Source organism: Pelobates fuscus, chromosome 3, assembly GCF_036172605.1.
Source record: "Pelobates fuscus isolate aPelFus1 chromosome 3, aPelFus1.pri, whole genome shotgun sequence".
NCBI lineage: Eukaryota > Metazoa > Chordata > Amphibia > Anura > Pelobatidae > Pelobates > Pelobates fuscus.
This window is the reverse complement of record NC_086319.1, coordinates 3,714,253-3,733,804: the sequence shown is the minus strand read 5'-3', so window position 1 is coordinate 3,733,804 and position 19,552 is coordinate 3,714,253. Positions and strand designations below refer to the sequence as shown.

Sequence of the window (19,552 nt, the reverse complement as noted above, 5' to 3'; positions counted from 1 at the left end):
GGCCTGGTTAGTTATAGATACGGTGTAAGCTGCCGGTTGCTGTTATTACATGGCCTGGTTAGTTATAGATACAGTGTAAGCTGCCGGTTGCGGTTATTACATGGCCTGATTAGTTATAGATACGGTGTAAGCTGTCAGTTGCTGATATTACATGGCCTGGTTAGTTATAGATATGATGTAAGCTGCCGGTTGCTGTTATTACATGGTCTGGTTAGTTATAGATACAGTGTAAGCTGCCGGTTGCTGTTATTACATGGCCTGGTTAGTTATAGATACGGTGTAAGCTGCCGGTTGCTGTTATTACATGGCATGGTTAGTTATAGATATGGTGTAAGCTGTCAGTTGCTGATATTACATGGCCTGGTTAGTTATAGATACGGTGTAAGCTATCGGTTGCTGTTATTACATTACCTGGTTAGTAATAGATACGGTGTAAGCTGCCGGTTGCTGTTATTACATGGCCTGGCTAGTTATAGATACGGTGTAAGCTATCGGTTGCTGTTATTACATTACCTGGTTAGTTATAGATATGATGTAAGCTGCCAGTTGCTGTTATTACATGGCCTGGTTAGTTATAGATACAGTGTAAGCTGCCGGTTGCTGTTATTACATGGCCTGGTTAGTTATAGATACGGTGTAAGCTGCCGGTTGCTGTTATTACATGGCATGGCTAGTTCTAGATACGATGTAAGCTGCCGGTTGCTGTCATTACATGGTCTGGCTAGTTTTAGATACGGTGTAAGCTGCCGGTTGCTGTTATTACATGGTCTGGCTAGTTTTAGATACGGTGTAAGCTATCGGTTGCTGTTATTACATGGTCTGGTTAGTTATAGATACAGTGTAAGCTGCCGGTTGCTGTTATTACATGGCCTGGTTAGTTATAGATACGGTGTAAGCTGCCGGTTGCTGTTATTACATGGCATGGTTAGTTATAGATACGGTGTAAGCTGTCAGTTGCTGATAATACATGGCCTGGTTAGTTATAGATATGATGTAAGCTGCCGGTTGCTGTCATTACATGGTCTGGCTAGTTTTAGATACGGTGTAAGCTGCCGGTTGCTGTTATTACATGGCCTGGTTAGTTATAGATACGGTGTAAGCTGCCGGTTGCTGTTATTACATGGCCTGGTTAGTTATAGATACGGTGTAAGCTATCGGTTGCTGTTATTACATTACCTGGTTAGTTATAGATACGGTGTAAGCTGCCGGTTGCTGTTATTACATGGCCTGGCTAGTTATAGATACGGTGTAAGCTATCGGTTGCTGTTATTACATTACCTGGTTAGTTATAGATATGATGTAAGCTGCCAGTTGCTGTTATTACATGGCCTGGTTAGTTATAGATACAGTGTAAGCTGCCGGTTGCTGTTATTACATGGCCTGGTTAGTTATAGATACAGTGTAAGCTGTCAGTTGCTGTCATCCATGGCCTGCTTAGTTATAGATATGGTGTAAGCTGCCAGTTGCGTTTATTACATGGCCTGGTTAGTTATAGATACGGTGTAAGCTGCCGGTTGTAATTATTTCATGGCCTGGTAAGTTAAAGATACAGTGTACGCTGCCGCCTGCTGTTATTACATGGCCTGGTAAGTTATAGCTGTGGTGTAAGCTGCCGGTAGCTGCTATTACATGGCCTGGTTAGTTTTAGATACGGTTTAAGCTGCCGGTTGCGGTTATTACATGGTCTGGCTAGTTATAGATACGGTGTAAGCTGTCAGTTGCTGATATTACATGGCCTGGTTAGTTATAGATACAGTGTAAGCTGCCGGTTGCTGTTATTACATGGCCTGGCTAGTTAAAGATACGGTGTAAGCTGCCGGTTGCTGATATTACATGGCCTGGCTAGTTATAGATACGTGTAAGCTATCGGTTGCTGTTATTACATTACCTGGTTAGTTATAGATACGGTGTAAGCTGCCGGTTGCTGTTATTACATGGCCTGGTAAGTTATAGATACGGTGTAAGCTATCAGTTGCTGTTATTACATTACCTGGTTAGTTATAGATACGGTGTAAGCTGCCGGTTGCTGTTATTACATGGCCTGGCTAGTTATAGATACGGTGTAAGCTATCGGTTGCTGTTATTACATTACCTGGTTAGTTATAGATACGGTGTAAGCTGCCGGTTGCTGTTATTACATGGCCTGGTTAGTTTTAGATACAGTGTAAGCTGCCGGTTGCGTTTATTACATGGCCTGGTTAGTTATAGATACAGTGTAAGCTGCCGGTTGCTGTTATTACATGGCCTGGTTAGTTATAGATACAGTGTAAGCTGTCAGTTGCTGTTATTACATGGCCTGGTTAGTTATAGACACAGTGTAAGCTGCCGGTTGCGGTTATTACATGGCCTGGCTAGTTATATATACGGTGTAAGCTGCCGGTTGCTGTTATTACATGGCATGGTTACTTATAGATATGGTGTAAGCTGTCAGTTGCTGATATTACATGGCCTGGTTAGTTATAGATACGGTGTAAGCTGCCGGTTGCTGTTATTACATGGCCTGGTTAGTTATAGATCCGGTGTAAGCTGCCGGTTGCTGTTATTACATGGCCTGGTTAGTTATAGATACGGTGTAAGCTGCCGGTTGCTGTTATTTCATGGCATGGTTAGTTATAGATATGGTGTAAGCTGTCAGTTGCTGATATTACATGGCCTGGTTAGTTATAGATATGATGTAAGCTGCCGGTTGCTGTCATTACATGGTCTGGCTAGTTTTAGATACGGTGTAAGCTGCCGGTTGCTGTTATTACATGGCCTGGTTAGTTATAGATACGGTGTAAGCTGCCGGTTGCTGTTATTACATGGCATGGTTAGTTATAGATATGGTGTAAGCTGTCAGTTGCTGATATTACATGGCCTGGTTAGTTATAGATACGGTGTAAGCTATCGGTTGCTGTTATTACATTACCTGGTTAGTTATTGATACGGTGTAAGCTGCCGGTTGCTGTTATTACATTACCTGGTTCGTTATAGATATGATGTAAGCTGCCAGTTGCTGTTATTACATGGCCTGGTTAGTTATAGATACAGTGTAAGCTGTCAGTTGCTGTCATCCATGGCCTTCTTAGTTATAGATATGGTGTAAGCTGCCGGTTGCGTTTATTACATGGCCTGGTTAGTTATAGATACGGTGTAAGCTGCCGGTTGTGGTTATTTCATGGCCTGGTAAGTTAAAGATACAGTGTAAGCTGCCGCCTGCTGTTATTACATGGCCTGGTAAGTTATAGCTATGGTGTAAGCTGCCGGTAGCTATTATTACATGGCCTGGTTAGTTTTAGATACGGTGTAAGCTGCCGGTTGCTGTTATTACATGGCATGGTTAGTTATAGATACGGTGTAAGCTGCCGGTTGCTGTTACATGGCATGGTTAGTTATAGATATGGTGTAAGCTGTCAGTTGCTGATATTACATGGCCTGGTTAGTTATAGATACGGTGTAAGCTATCGGTTGCTGTTATTACATTACCTGGTTAGTTATTGATACGGTGTAAGCTGCCGGTTGCTGTTATTACATGGCCTGGCTAGTTATAGATACGGTGTAAGCTATCGGTTGCTGTTATTACATTACCTGGTTAGTTATAGATACGGTGTAAGCTGCCGGTTGCTGTTATTACATGGCCTGGCTAGTTATAGATACGGTGTAAGCTATCGGTTGCTGTTATTACATGGCCTGGTTAGTTATAGATACGGTGTAAGCTGCCGGTTGCTGTTATTACATGGCATGGTTAGTTATAGATATGGTGTAAGCTGTCAGTTGCTGATATTACATGGCCTGGTTAGTTATAGATATGATGTAAGCTGCCGGTTGCTGTCATTACATGGTCTGGCTAGTTTTAGATACGGTGTAAGCTGCCGGTTGCTGTTATTACATGGCCTGGTTAGTTATAGATACGGTGTAAGCTGCCGGTTGCTGTTATTACATGGCATGGTTAGTTATAGATATGGTGTAAGCTGTCAGTTGCTGATATTACATGGCCTGGTTAGTTATAGATACGGTGTAAGCTATCGGTTGCTGTTATTACATTACCTGGTTAGTTATTGATACGGTGTAAGCTGCCGGTTGCTGTTATTACATTACCTGGTTCGTTATAGATATGATGTAAGCTGCCAGTTGCTGTTATTACATGGCCTGGTTAGTTATAGATACAGTGTAAGCTGTCAGTTGCTGTCATCCATGGCCTTCTTAGTTATAGATATGGTGTAAGCTGCCGGTTGCGTTTATTACATGGCCTGGTTAGTTATAGATACGGTGTAAGCTGCTGGTTGTGGTTATTTCATGGCCTGATAAGTTAAAGATACAGTGTAAGCTGCCGCCTGCTGTTATTACATGGCCTGGTAAGTTATAGCTATGGTGTAAGCTGCCGGTAGCTGTTATTACATGGCCTGGTTAGTTTTAGATACGGTGTAAGCTGCCGGTTGCTGTTATTACATGGCATGGTTAGTTATAGATACGGTGTAAGCTGCCGGTTGCTGTTATTACATGGCATGGTTAGTTATAGATATGGTGTAAACTGTCAGTTGCTGATATTACATGGCCTGGTTAGTTATAGATACGGTGTAAGCTATCGGTTGCTGTTATTACATTACATGGTTCGTTATAGATATGATGTAAGCTGCCAGTTGCTGTTATTACATGGCCTGGTTAGTTATAGATACAGTGTAAGCTGTCAGTTGCTGTCATCCATGGCCTGCTTAGTTATAGATATGGTGTAAGCTGCCGGTTGCGTTTATTACATGGCCTGGTTAGTTATAGATACGGTGTAAGCTGCCGGTTGTGGTTATTTCATGGCCTGGTAAGTTAAAGATACAGTGTAAGCTGCCGTTATTACATGTTATTGTAATAAGCTGCTGTTGCTGTCAGTGTAAGCTGTCAGTTGCTGTCATCCATGGCCTGCTTAGTTATAGATATGGTGTAAGCTGCCGGTTGCGTTTATTACATGGCCTGGTTAGTTATAGATACGGTGTAAGCTGCCGGTTGTGGTTATTTCATGGCCTGGTAAGTTAAAGATACAGTGTAAGCTGCCGTTATTACATGTTATTGTAATAAGCTGCTGTTATTACATGGCCTGGTAAGTTATAGCTATGGTGTAAGCTGCCGGTAGCTGTTATTACATGGCCTGGTTAGTTTTAGATACGGTGTAAGCTGCCGGTTGCGGTTATTACATGGTCTGGCTAGTTTTAGATACGGTGTAAGCTGCCGGTTGCTGTTATTACATGGCCTGGTTAGTTATAGATACAGTGTAAGCTGCCGGTTGCTGTTATTACATGGCCTGGCTAGTTATAGATACGGTGTAAGCTATCGGTTGCTGTCATTACATGGTCTGGCTAGTTTTAGATACGGTATAAGCTATCGGTTGCTGTTATTACATGGTCTGGTTAGTTATAGATACAGTGTAAGCTGCCGGTTGCTGTTATTACATGGCCTGGTTAGTTATAGATACGGTGTAAGCTGCCGGTTGCTGTTATTTCATGGCATGGTTAGTTATAGATATGGTGTAAGCTGTCAGTTGCTGATATTACATGGCCTGGTTAGTTATAGATATGATGTAAGCTGCCGGTTGCTGTCATTACATGGTCTGGCTAGTTTTAGATACGGTGTAAGCTGCCGGTTGCTGTTATTACATGGCCTGGTTAGTTATAGATACGGTGTAAGCTGCCGGTTGCTGTTATTACATGGCATGGTTAGTTATAGATATGGTGTAAGCTGTCAGTTGCTGATATTACATGGCCTGGTTAGTTATAGATACGGTGTAAGCTATCGGTTGCTGTTATTACATTACCTGGTTAGTTATTGATACGGTGTAAGCTGCCGGTTGCTGTTATTACATTACCTGGTTCGTTATAGATATGATGTAAGCTGCCAGTTGCTGTTATTACATGGCCTGGTTAGTTATAGATACAGTGTAAGCTGTCAGTTGCTGTCATCCATGGCCTTCTTAGTTATAGATATGGTGTAAGCTGCCGGTTGCGTTTATTACATGGCCTGGTTAGTTATAGATACGGTGTAAGCTGCCGGTTGTGGTTATTTCATGGCCTGGTAAGTTAAAGATACAGTGTAAGCTGCCGCCTGCTGTTATTACATGGCCTGGTAAGTTATAGCTATGGTGTAAGCTGCCGGTAGCTATTATTACATGGCCTGGTTAGTTTTAGATACGGTGTAAGCTGCCGGTTGCTGTTATTACATGGCATGGTTAGTTATAGATACGGTGTAAGCTGCCGGTTGCTGTTACATGGCATGGTTAGTTATAGATATGGTGTAAGCTGTCAGTTGCTGATATTACATGGCCTGGTTAGTTATAGATACGGTGTAAGCTATCGGTTGCTGTTATTACATTACCTGGTTAGTTATTGATACGGTGTAAGCTGCCGGTTGCTGTTATTACATGGCCTGGCTAGTTATAGATACGGTGTAAGCTATCGGTTGCTGTTATTACATTACCTGGTTAGTTATAGATACGGTGTAAGCTGCCGGTTGCTGTTATTACATGGCCTGGCTAGTTATAGATACGGTGTAAGCTATCGGTTGCTGTTATTACATGGCCTGGTTAGTTATAGATACGGTGTAAGCTGCCGGTTGCTGTTATTACATGGCATGGTTAGTTATAGATATGGTGTAAGCTGTCAGTTGCTGATATTACATGGCCTGGTTAGTTATAGATATGATGTAAGCTGCCGGTTGCTGTCATTACATGGTCTGGCTAGTTTTAGATACGGTGTAAGCTGCCGGTTGCTGTTATTACATGGCCTGGTTAGTTATAGATACGGTGTAAGCTGCCGGTTGCTGTTATTACATGGCATGGTTAGTTATAGATATGGTGTAAGCTGTCAGTTGCTGATATTACATGGCCTGGTTAGTTATAGATACGGTGTAAGCTATCGGTTGCTGTTATTACATTACCTGGTTAGTTATTGATACGGTGTAAGCTGCCGGTTGCTGTTATTACATTACCTGGTTCGTTATAGATATGATGTAAGCTGCCAGTTGCTGTTATTACATGGCCTGGTTAGTTATAGATACAGTGTAAGCTGTCAGTTGCTGTCATCCATGGCCTTCTTAGTTATAGATATGGTGTAAGCTGCCGGTTGCGTTTATTACATGGCCTGGTTAGTTATAGATACGGTGTAAGCTGCTGGTTGTGGTTATTTCATGGCCTGATAAGTTAAAGATACAGTGTAAGCTGCCGCCTGCTGTTATTACATGGCCTGGTAAGTTATAGCTATGGTGTAAGCTGCCGGTAGCTGTTATTACATGGCCTGGTTAGTTTTAGATACGGTGTAAGCTGCCGGTTGCTGTTATTACATGGCATGGTTAGTTATAGATACGGTGTAAGCTGCCGGTTGCTGTTATTACATGGCATGGTTAGTTATAGATATGGTGTAAACTGTCAGTTGCTGATATTACATGGCCTGGTTAGTTATAGATACGGTGTAAGCTATCGGTTGCTGTTATTACATTACATGGTTCGTTATAGATATGATGTAAGCTGCCAGTTGCTGTTATTACATGGCCTGGTTAGTTATAGATACAGTGTAAGCTGTCAGTTGCTGTCATCCATGGCCTGCTTAGTTATAGATATGGTGTAAGCTGCCGGTTGCGTTTATTACATGGCCTGGTTAGTTATAGATACGGTGTAAGCTGCCGGTTGTGGTTATTTCATGGCCTGGTAAGTTAAAGATACAGTGTAAGCTGCCGTTATTACATGTTATTGTAATAAGCTGCTGTTATTACATGGCCTGGTAAGTTATAGCTATGGTGTAAGCTGCCGGTAGCTGTTATTACATGGCCTGGTTAGTTTTAGATACGGTGTAAGCTGCCGGTTGCGGTTATTACATGGTCTGGCTAGTTTTAGATACGGTGTAAGCTGCCGGTTGCTGTTATTACATGGTCTGGCTAGTTTTAGATACGGTGTAAGCTGTCAGTTTCTGTTATTACATGGTCTGGCTAGTTTTAGATACGGTGTAAGCTATCGGTTGCTGTTATTACATGGCCTGGTAAGTTATAGATACGGTGTAAGCTATCGGTTGCTGTTATTACATTACCTGGTTAGTTATAGATACGGTGTAAGCTGCCGGTTGCTGTTATTACATGGCCTGGCTAGTTATAGATACGGTGTAAGCTATCGGTTGCTGTTATTACATTACCTGGTTAGTTATAGATATGATGTAAGCTGCCAGTTGCTGTTATTACATGGCCTGGTTAGTTATAGATACAGTGTAAGCTGCCGGTTGCTGTTATTACATGGCCTGGTTAGTTATAGATACAGTGTAAGCTGTCAGTTGCGGTCATCCATGGCCTGCTTAGTTATAGATATGGTGTAAGCTGCCGGTTGCGTTTATTACATGGCCTGGTTAGTTATAGATACGGTGTAAGCTGCCCGTTGCGTTTATTACATGGCCTGGTTAGTTATAGATACGGTGTAAGCTGCCGGTTGCTGTTATTACATGGCCTGGCTAGTTATAGATACGGTGTAAGCTGCCGGTTGCTGATATTACATGGCCTGGTTAGTTATAGATACGGTGTAAGCTGCCCGTTGCGTTTATTACATGGCCTGGTTAGTTATAGATACGGTGTAAGCTGCCGGTTGCTGTTATTACATGGCCTGGCTAGTTATAGATACGGTGTAAGCTGCCGGTTGCTGATATTACATGGCCTGGTTAGTTATAGATACAGTGTAAGCTGATATGGTGTAAGCTGCCGGTTGCGTTTATTACATGGCCTGGTTAGTTATAGATACGGTGTAAGCTGCCGGTTGTGGTTATTTCATGGCCTGGTAAGTTAAAGATACAGTGTAAGCTGCCGCCTGCTGTTATTACATGGCCTGGTAAGTTATAGCTATGGTGTAAGCTGCCGGTAGCTGTTATTACATGGCCTGGTTAGTTTTAGATACGGTGTAAGCTGCCGGTTGCGGTTATTACATGGCCTGGTAAGTTATAGATACAGTGTAGGCAGCTGGTTGCTAATATTACATGGCCTGGCTAGTTATAGATACAGTGTAAGCTGCCGGTTACTGTTTTTACATGGCCTGGTTAGTTATAGATGCGGTGTAAGCTGCTGGTTGCTGTTATTACATGGCCTGGTTAGTTATAGATACAGTGTAAGCTGCTGGTTGCTGTTATTACATGGCCTGGTAAGTTATAGATACAGTGTAAGCTGCCGGTTGCTGTTATTACATTACATGGCTAGCTATAGATATGGTATAAGCTGTTGGTTGCTGTTATTAGATGGCCTGGCTAGTTATAGCTATGGTATAAGCTCTCGGTTACTGTTATTACATGGTCTGGCTAGTTATAGATATGATGTAAGCTGCCGGTTGCTGTTGTTACATGGCCTGGTTAGTTATGGATACGGTGTAAGCTCCCGGTTGCTGTTATTACATGGCCTGGTTAGTTATAGATACAGTGTAAGCTGCCGGTTGCGGTTATTACATGGCCTGGCTAGTTATAGCTATGGTATAAGCTGTCGGTTGCTGTTATTACATGGCCTGGTAAGTTATAGATACAGTGTAAGCTGCCAGTTGTTGTTATTACAACAAGCAGGCATCCATTTTCCCCACAGTAACTGGACAAAACACAGTCCTGGAGGTTACAACACTGACTGACTTTGTTTATTTGTACACATGGTTTTTACAGACACAGACCCCTACATGGGGTCTCCAACAGAAAAACTTTCAATCCCAAGAAGCTGAAGGGAGAGGTAGGACAAAACATTTAGGTTAATCTGGGCTGGCAATGTCTCTGTGGCAACCTCCTGCTGTGGCAGGAAAAAGGAGGGGGAAGAGGGGAGAGGTCCAGGCAGACACTACATTCACAAAAGGAGTAAGTTAGAGAAATGCTTATTCGACCAAACTTCTGTGCAATTCCTAGGGTATGTCATTTCTGAACAGGGATTCAGCATGGATCCTTCTAAATTGGAAGCCATACTGTCTTGGCCCCTTCCCCAAGGTCTTAAGGCAATACAGCGGTTTATAGGGTTTGCCAATTGTAACGGACCGTTTCAGCATATGAGGGGTTAAAATCCGTTTAGGCGATAATCCCCTTTTCTCAGAAAGGCACAGCTACTGCAGAACATCAAAACTCACGAATGGGATATAGGTGAATGCATCAAACTCCCGAACTGCATACCAGGGAATAAGATAGCACTCCAAGCTGGGACCTCACGAATAGCTGCTAGCAGATGAATAGGAAAAGCAGACATCAGCTTACACTCCTAGCAATCAATCTCCAACAGCATACAGTGAATCCCCCCAAGAACGAGACAAGGCTCCGTGTTGAGGGTCAAGCAGTGGTCTGAGGTGCTGGGGCACCCAGCCTGGTTTTTATTACATGAGTACACATACAGGCCACACCCAGGGGGAAGCATAAAATAACCAATAGTATCACGGGTGCAACCCACACATCCCCTCCCCTTAGTGTGACACATAATCCCATTATACATACAGTAAAAATACAGTTTCCACACATACTCTGTAACTTTAAAACCATACATCACATTCACATAAAAATACATATCCTCAATCAATCCATTCAGGGGAACAACATATTAAAAATGGCATGAATCAGACCAGGGGTTCAAAAGTTAGTAAAAGTATCTTTTGTTCCCCCTGGCTGGCAGAAAAAACATCCCCACAATGCATCCTGGTTTCCTCCCTTATGCCCTGGAGATAATTGGAGAAGTAATCCAATTATCCAGGACTAGAGGCAGACTCCATTAACCACGTGGTTGCAAAACGACATAAAACACTTTAAAATACATAAAGTCACATTTTACACATAACACACAGACATTTCACATATCCCCAGATAGCTCAGGTCTGAGTGCACATTATTAGGTGAATGGCACTCAGACCAACCGAATACAGTTTAATCGCCATAGAGCCAAAGTCTTTAATCACACGAATAGGCTCCATGGCATAGCTATCTGGGTTACCACAGCTCACACAGGGCAAGTACCAAATTACCCCACTGTATTTAAAGGGCCAGAATGAGTGACATACACTCTGGTATGGCCGAATACTGTTTTTAAAGGGCCCAATGTCCCAGGGCCATAGTCCAAAGGCAGCAGGCGGGCAGCCAGGCTTCTCCAATGCAATGTGGCGAGATTGCTCTCGTCACACCAATTATTATAGGAAGTTTGTTAAAAACTTTTCATCCACAGCTGTATATACAGACACAATACATGAAACACAATACAAGGGGGGTAACCTACAAACAGCCGGGGTTCCGTCACATGGTGTAAGCTGCCAGATGCTGTTATTACATTACCTGGCTAGTTATAGATACAGTGTAGGAATCCAGTTGCTAATATTGACTTGGCTAGTTATAGATATAATGTTAGCTGCTGGTTGCTAATATTACATGGCCTGGTTAGTTATAGAAAGAGTGGAAGCTGCCAAATGCTGATATAACAGGGCCTAGTTAGTTAGAGATACGGTGTAAGCTATCGGTTGCTGTTATTACATTACCTGGTTAGTTATAGATATGATGTAAGATGCCAGTTGCTGTTATTACATGGCCTGGTTAGTTATAGATACGGTGTAAGCTGCCGGTTGCTGTTATTACATGGCCTGGTTAGTTATAGATATGATGTAAGATGCTGGTTGCTGTTATTACATGGCCTGGCTAGTTATAGATACGGTGTAAGCTGCCGGTTGCTGTTATTACATGGCCTGGTTAGTTATAGATATGATGTAAGATGCTGGTTGCTGTTATTACATGGCCTGGTTAGTTATAGATATGATGTAAGATGCTGGTTGCTGTTATTACATGGCCTGGTTAGTTATAGATACGGTGTAAGCTGCCGGTTGCTGTTATTACATGGCCTGGTTAGTTATAGATACGGTGTAAGCTGCCGGTTGCTGTTATTATATGGCCTGGTTAGTTATAGATATGATGTAAGATGCTGGTTGCTGTTATTACATGGCCTGGCTAGTTATAGATACGGTGTAATCTGCTGGTATTACATGGCCTGGCTAGTTATAGATATGATGTAAGATGCTGGTTGCTGTTATTACATGGCCTGGTTAGTTATAGATACGGTGTAAGCTGCCGGTTGCTGTTATTACATGGCCTGGTTAGTTATAGATATGATGTAAGATGCTGGTTGCTGTTATTACATGGCCTGGTTAGTTATAGATATGATGTAAGATGCTGGTTGCTGTTATTACATGGCCTGGTTAGTTATAGATATGATGTAAGCTGTCAGTTGCTGTTATTACATGGCCTGGCTAGTTATAGATACGGTGTAATCTGCCGGTATTACATGGCCTGGTTAGTTATAGATATGATGTAAGATGCCGGTTGCTGTTATTACATGGCCTGGTTAGTTATAGATACGGTGTAAGCTGCCGGTTGCTGTTATTACATTACCTGGTTAGTTATAGATATGATGTAAGATGCCAGTTGCTGTTATTACATGGCCTGGCTAGTTATAGATACGGTGTAATCTGCCGGTATTACATGGCCTGGTTAGTTATAGATATGATGTAAGATGCCGGTTGCTGTTATTACATGGCCTGGTTAGTTATAGATACGGTGTAAGCTGCCGGTTGCTGTTATTACATGGCCTAGCTAGTTATAGATACAGTGTAAGCTGCCAGTTGCTGTTATTACATGGCCTGGTTAGTTATAGATATGATGTAAGATGCTGGTTGCTGTTATTACATGGCCTGGTTAGTTATAGATACGGTGTAAGCTGCCGGTTGCTGTTATTACATGGCCTGGTTAGTTATAGATATGATGTAAGATGCTGGTTGCTGTTATTACATAGCCTGGTTAGTTATAGATATGATGTAAGATGCCGGTTGCTGTTATTACATGGCCTGGTTAGTTATAGATACGGTGTAAGCTGCCGGTTGCTGTTATTACATGGCCTAGCTAGTTATAGATACAGTGTAAGCTGCCAGTTGCTGTTATTACATGGCCTGGCTAGTTATTGTCAGGGCTGTGAGAGGAGGCTGCAATCCTCTCGCAGCACTCACCCTCGGTCCGTCGCCGCCCGCGGTCCCCTCTTCCCCTACCTGTCGGCGAGCGGCGTCCTCTCTGCTTGACGCGCCGCTCGCGTCCTCCTCCTCTCCTCCCAGCGGCAGCATGTATAACGCTGCACGCTGGGAGCCGGCACATTTATCCGAACGCCGGGGTAACTCACGTAACCCAGCGTTAAAGCAACAGCACAATAATCACAGTGGGAGGTATAGATATGCCCCACGTGTGATTGTTAATTCTGATTGGAAGTTATCCAATCAGAATTAAGCTCAGGATTTACATACTTACCTTCCCTGTCTCTCAGTACCCTGTTGTGGTCTTATGATACCCGTATTGCAATTTGCTCGTGTTTCTCTCTGGTTACCTAATATTTGGCTTGTTATTCCGATTCTTTCTCCATTCCTTTGACCTCGGCTTGTTTCTCGTTCTCCTGTTTTCTGGCTCCCTTTACTTGGCTTGTCTCCTGACTATTCTTAGTTTGCTTAACCCGGCCATTCTAAGGACCGGTATTGCACCCTTTACTATCTGTGACCTGTTAGGGTGTTAGGTTCCCGAATCGTGACAGTTATAGATACAGTGTAAGCTGCCGGTTGCTGTTATTACATGGTCTGGCTAGTTATAGATACAGTGTAAGCTGCCAGTTGCTGTTATTACATGGCCTGGTTAGTTATAGATACAGTGTAAGCTGCCAGTTGCTGATATTACATGGCCTGGTTAGTTATAGATACGATGTAAGCTGCCGGTTGCTGTTATTACATGGCCTGGTTAGTTATAGATATGATGTAAGATGCTGGTTGCTGTTATTACATGGCCTGGCTAGTTATAGATACGGTGTAAGCTGCCGGTTGCTGTTATTACATGGCCTGGTTAGTTATAGATATGATGTAAGATGCTGGTTGCTGTTATTACATGGCCTGGTTAGTTATAGATATGATGTAAGATGCTGGTTGCTGTTATTACATGGCCTGGTTAGTTATAGATACGGTGTAAGCTGCCGGTTGCTGTTATTACATGGCCTGGTTAGTTATAGATACGGTGTAAGCTGCCGGTTGCTGTTATTATATGGCCTGGTTAGTTATAGATATGATGTAAGATGCTGGTTGCTGTTATTACATGGCCTGGCTAGTTATAGATACGGTGTAATCTGCTGGTATTACATGGCCTGGCTAGTTATAGATATGATGTAAGATGCTGGTTGCTGTTATTACATGGCCTGGTTAGTTATAGATACGGTGTAAGCTGCCGGTTGCTGTTATTACATGGCCTGGTTAGTTATAGATATGATGTAAGATGCTGGTTGCTGTTATTACATGGCCTGGTTAGTTATAGATATGATGTAAGATGCTGGTTGCTGTTATTACATGGCCTGGTTAGTTATAGATATGATGTAAGCTGTCAGTTGCTGTTATTACATGGCCTGGCTAGTTATAGATACGGTGTAATCTGCCGGTATTACATGGCCTGGTTAGTTATAGATATGATGTAAGATGCCGGTTGCTGTTATTACATGGCCTGGTTAGTTATAGATACGGTGTAAGCTGCCGGTTGCTGTTATTACATTACCTGGTTAGTTATAGATATGATGTAAGATGCCAGTTGCTGTTATTACATGGCCTGGCTAGTTATAGATACGGTGTAATCTGCCGGTATTACATGGCCTGGTTAGTTATAGATATGATGTAAGATGCCGGTTGCTGTTATTACATGGCCTGGTTAGTTATAGATACGGTGTAAGCTGCCGGTTGCTGTTATTACATGGCCTAGCTAGTTATAGATACAGTGTAAGCTGCCAGTTGCTGTTATTACATGGCCTGGTTAGTTATAGATATGATGTAAGATGCTGGTTGCTGTTATTACATGGCCTGGTTAGTTATAGATACGGTGTAAGCTGCCGGTTGCTGTTATTACATGGCCTGGTTAGTTATAGATATGATGTAAGATGCTGGTTGCTGTTATTACATAGCCTGGTTAGTTATAGATATGATGTAAGATGCCGGTTGCTGTTATTACATGGCCTGGTTAGTTATAGATACGGTGTAAGCTGCCGGTTGCTGTTATTACATGGCCTAGCTAGTTATAGATACAGTGTAAGCTGCCAGTTGCTGTTATTACATGGCCTGGCTAGTTATTGTCAGGGCTGTGAGAGGAGGCTGCAATCCTCTCGCAGCACTCACCCTCGGTCCGTCGCCGCCCGCGGTCCCCTCTTCCCCTACCTGTCGGCGAGCGGCGTCCTCTCTGCTTGACGCGCCGCTCGCGTCCTCCTCCTCTCCTCCCAGCGGCAGCATGTATAACGCTGCACGCTGGGAGCCGGCACATTTATCCGAACGCCGGGGTAACTCACGTAACCCAGCGTTAAAGCAACAGCACAATAATCACAGTGGGAGGTATAGATATGCCCCACGTGTGATTGTTAATTCTGATTGGAAGTTATCCAATCAGAATTAAGCTCAGGATTTACATACTTACCTTCCCTGTCTCTCAGTACCCTGTTGTGGTCTTATGATACCCGTATTGCAATTTGCTCGTGTTTCTCTCTGGTTACCTAATATTTGGCTTGTTATTCCGATTCTTTCTCCATTCCTTTGACCTCGGCTTGTTTCTCGTTCTCCTGTTTTCTGGCTCCCTTTACTTGGCTTGTCTCCTGACTATTCTTAGTTTGCTTAACCCGGCCATTCTAAGGACCGGTATTGCACCCTTTACTATCTGTGACCTGTTAGGGTGTTAGGTTCCCGAATCGTGACAGTTATAGATACAGTGTAAGCTGCCGGTTGCTGTTATTACATGGTCTGGCTAGTTATAGATACAGTGTAAGCTGCCAGTTGCTGTTATTACATGGCCTGGTTAGTTATAGATACAGTGTAAGCTGCCAGTTGCTGATATTACATGGCCTGGTTAGTTATAGATACGATGTAAGCTGCCGGTTGCTGTTATTACATGGCCTGGTTAGTTATAGATACAGTGTAAGCTGCCAGTTGCTGTTATTACATGGTCTGACTAGTTATAGATACGATGTAAGCTGCCGGTTGCTGTTATTACATGGCCTGGTTAGTTATAGATACAGTGTAAGCTGCCGGTTGCTGATATTACATGGCCTGGTTAGTTATAGATACGATGTAAGCTGCCGGTTGCTGTTATTACATGGCCTGGTTAGTTATAGATACAGTGTAAGCTGCCAGTTGCTGTTATTACATGGTCTGACTAGTTATAGATACGATGTAAGCTGCCGGTTGCTGTTATTACATGGCCTGGTTAGTTATAGATACAGTGTAAGCTGCCGGTTGCTGTTATTACATGGTCTGGCTAGTTATAGATACAGTGTAAGCTGCCAGTTGCTGTTATTACATGGCCTGGTTAGTTATAGATACAGTGTAAGCTGCCAGTTGCTGATATTACATGGCCTGGTTAGTTATAGATACGATGTAAGCTGCCGGTTGCTGTTATTACATGGCCTGGTTAGTTATAGATACAGTGTAAGCTGCCAGTTGCTGTTATTACATGGCCTGGCTAGTTATAGATACGGTGTAAGCTGTCGGTTGCTGTTATTACATGGTCTGACTAGTTATAGATACGGTGTAAGCTGCTGGTTGCTGTTATTACATGGCCTGGTTAGTTATAGATACGATGTAAGCTGCCGGTTGCTGTTATTACATGGCCTGGTTAGTTATAGATACGATGTAAGCTGCCAGTTGCTGTTATTACATGGCCTGACTAGTTATAGATACGGTGTAAGCTGCCGGTTGCTGTTATTACATGGCCTGGTTAGTTATAGATACGATGTAAGCTGCCAGTTGCTGTTATTACATGGCCTGGTTAGTTATAGATACGATGTAAGCTGCCGGTTGCTGTTATTACATGGCCTGGTTAGTTATAGATACGGTGTAAGCTGCCGGTTGCTGTTATTACATGGCCTGGTTAGTTATAGATACGATGTAAGCTGCCAGTTGCTGTTATTACATGGTCTGGTTAGTTATAGATACGGTGTAAGCTGCCGGTTGCTGTTATTACATGGCCTGGTTAGTTATAGATACGATGTAAGCTGCCAGTTGCTGTTATTACATGGTCTGGTTAGTTATAGATACAGTGTAAGCTGCCGGTTGCTGTTATTACATGGCCTGGTTAGTTATAGATACAGTGTAAGCTGCCAGTTGCTGTTATTACATGGTCTGGTTAGTTATAGATACGGTGTAAGCTGCCGGTATTACATGGTCTGGTTAGTTGTAGATGGTTAATATATAGCGCGTTTAATTATATATAATATCAGAAATGACCAGAGGACATCATGTTCTTTACTGTTCTTTCTTTTTAAATTAGTGTCTGGAATGAACTGTGGGGCTGGGTAGCTGTAACACGTCACAGTACACTTTGTGCGCTCATTGCGACATATTAATTAATGTTCAGTAAATGTTTTTCTCTTTATGTATTTTGAAAGCCTCCTTCATGAATGCTCTTCTTCAGGTTTACTTAGATATATAGATAGTTCGACTGACCTGTTTATGGTCCCAAATTTCTGTGCATGTCCCATGAATTTGCCAAAGTCAATGTGGAACATGTGTCCGCAGTCTGTCAGCATGATGTTGTCATTGTGTCTGTCACAAACCCCAAGCAGGAAGGTAGCAACGCACCAACCAGCACATGAAAACAAGAAATTCTCTGACACCTGGAGAGAGAAAATTGTCAGTTTTTATTAGGAAAATACATTTATCTACATACGCAAAGTCTATTCTAAAAAACCACAAGCTACACACAAAGTCTGTTACGGTTGCCCCAGGCTAGCTGAGGGTTGGACTGCCTGGATGCCCTTGTCCCCAAGCGGTAAACAGTGCCACTTCAGCAACTACCGATATCCCTGGAAGTGTAGAAGGTTCTTGTAACTCTGAGCAGAGCTGGTGATTAGCATTTCCCTACAACACGAGTCAAGGCTGCGAGTTGAGGGTAAGAAGACATTATCAGGCCAGGGGCACCCTCCCCTTTCTTCATTATAAGCCGCAGCTTCTAATAAGTGGCGCACTCCATATGCCGGGTGGTCAGTCTTTCGTTCATACGAAAGACAAGGTGAATTACTTTTGTGGTTGATTTAGAGGAAAGGAACAGACACATTGTAACAAAGCGGCAGACAGAGGGTATTTGTAACAAAGTCTCTTTTCTAAAATACTATAAAACTACACACAAAGTCTCTTTCATAAAATACTACAAACTAAACACCAAGTCTCTTTTAAAATACTACATGCAAAGTCTCTTTAGTAAACTCCTAGAAACACACATACACACAAACACGCACACATACACATACAGACACACACATACATTTACACACATGTACACATACACACACACAAACAGAAATGCACACAGATTTACGCATATACACACAGACACAAACATACTGTACATATAAAGCTAATTTCAGTTCATAACTTTAATTCATAGAAGAATCTCAGAGATTAAATTATAGCTCAAGCGTGAAATGTGTCAAACTCCACAATGACTTGATGGAGGTGAACCATTTCTCTAAATACATTAGTTTAAGATGTGTACTTTGTAACCCTGTGTAACCTTCAGTAGTTTTAACATGATAAAGAAGAGACGTTCTATGAAACAAGGCTGATTAAACTGCAGGAGCAGCCGAATGAGTTGATAAATGAAAATTGGATTTCTAATAAAGGAGTTTTGGAAAGGCAAATGAGATGCCCGCTGCGGTGACTTTGTGTGAAATTCTCAGCCAATCCTGGTCGAAGTGAAGGAAAATAAATAGAGTGCTTCTGCAGTCTCCATCCACACGTTCTCAGCTGCCATCTCAGGTCGTCATTGTAGTTGGCGTTTAACAGATGATATAACACAATGTACAAAGCATATTATTATTAAAGGGATATTCCAGGCTGGAGATTAAATGAAAGGAGTACGTAGCTAAATGACAGCGCATGACAAGGGCCACAACGTGGAAACAGTGTAACTAACACAGAATGTGACAAATCTTTAGGATTTAATGTTAACAAATCACCTATTCCCTGATCTGGCCAGGACAATGTCACTAATTAACTAATCCAAAAAAGGGGAAGAAATGGTGCAATAGTTCATCTATAAAAAGTGCTTAACCGGTGCAGTAAAGTTGTGCATACAACAATAACTTTCCAGTAGTAAAGTGTGTAACAACGTGCAGAATATTCATAAAGTGCAAATACGATTCATTCAAGTGCAGCCACCATAAGGGATAATGGCAAAAAATCCGAAACCAATAAAACAAAAAGAAATATCTGATATCTACCGGTATCTTTCGACACAACCTCTGGATAAATAGTGCTTGTGACGAAAGCACCTTCGCCACTGGTTTTTGGAGAGGGCTGCTTGGCAGCCTCTTGGCTGTGACTATGGCCCCTGGGATGTATTGCCCTTTAAAAACACAATTTTTGCATATTGGGACTTGGCACAATGCACCTTTAAACTTTCAAAGTGGTCTAAGTGAAACTTCGAACAACCGAACAGCTGGAACACACACAAGTGGAGTGTGCAGCCTATTTACCTCCCAGGCTGGGAGTTAACCGCAGCCAAATTGACGAACGAGTGGGCGGTCGCCG

General features: G+C 42.6%; 1 protein-coding gene across 2 annotated transcripts in view; it reads right to left on the bottom strand.

The window, feature by feature from the left end:
• The window catches only part of PIK3C2G (phosphatidylinositol-4-phosphate 3-kinase catalytic subunit type 2 gamma), a 367,222-nt gene that overhangs the window by 54,692 nt on the left and 292,978 nt on the right, over positions 1 to 19,552 (bottom strand). For both annotated transcript variants that reach the window (XM_063446623.1, XM_063446622.1), the window contains exon 24: positions 17,468 to 17,637. In XM_063446623.1, the coding sequence (XP_063302693.1) occupies positions 17,468 to 17,637 (170 nt within the window). The remainder of the gene's footprint in view (positions 1 to 17,467; positions 17,638 to 19,552) is intronic.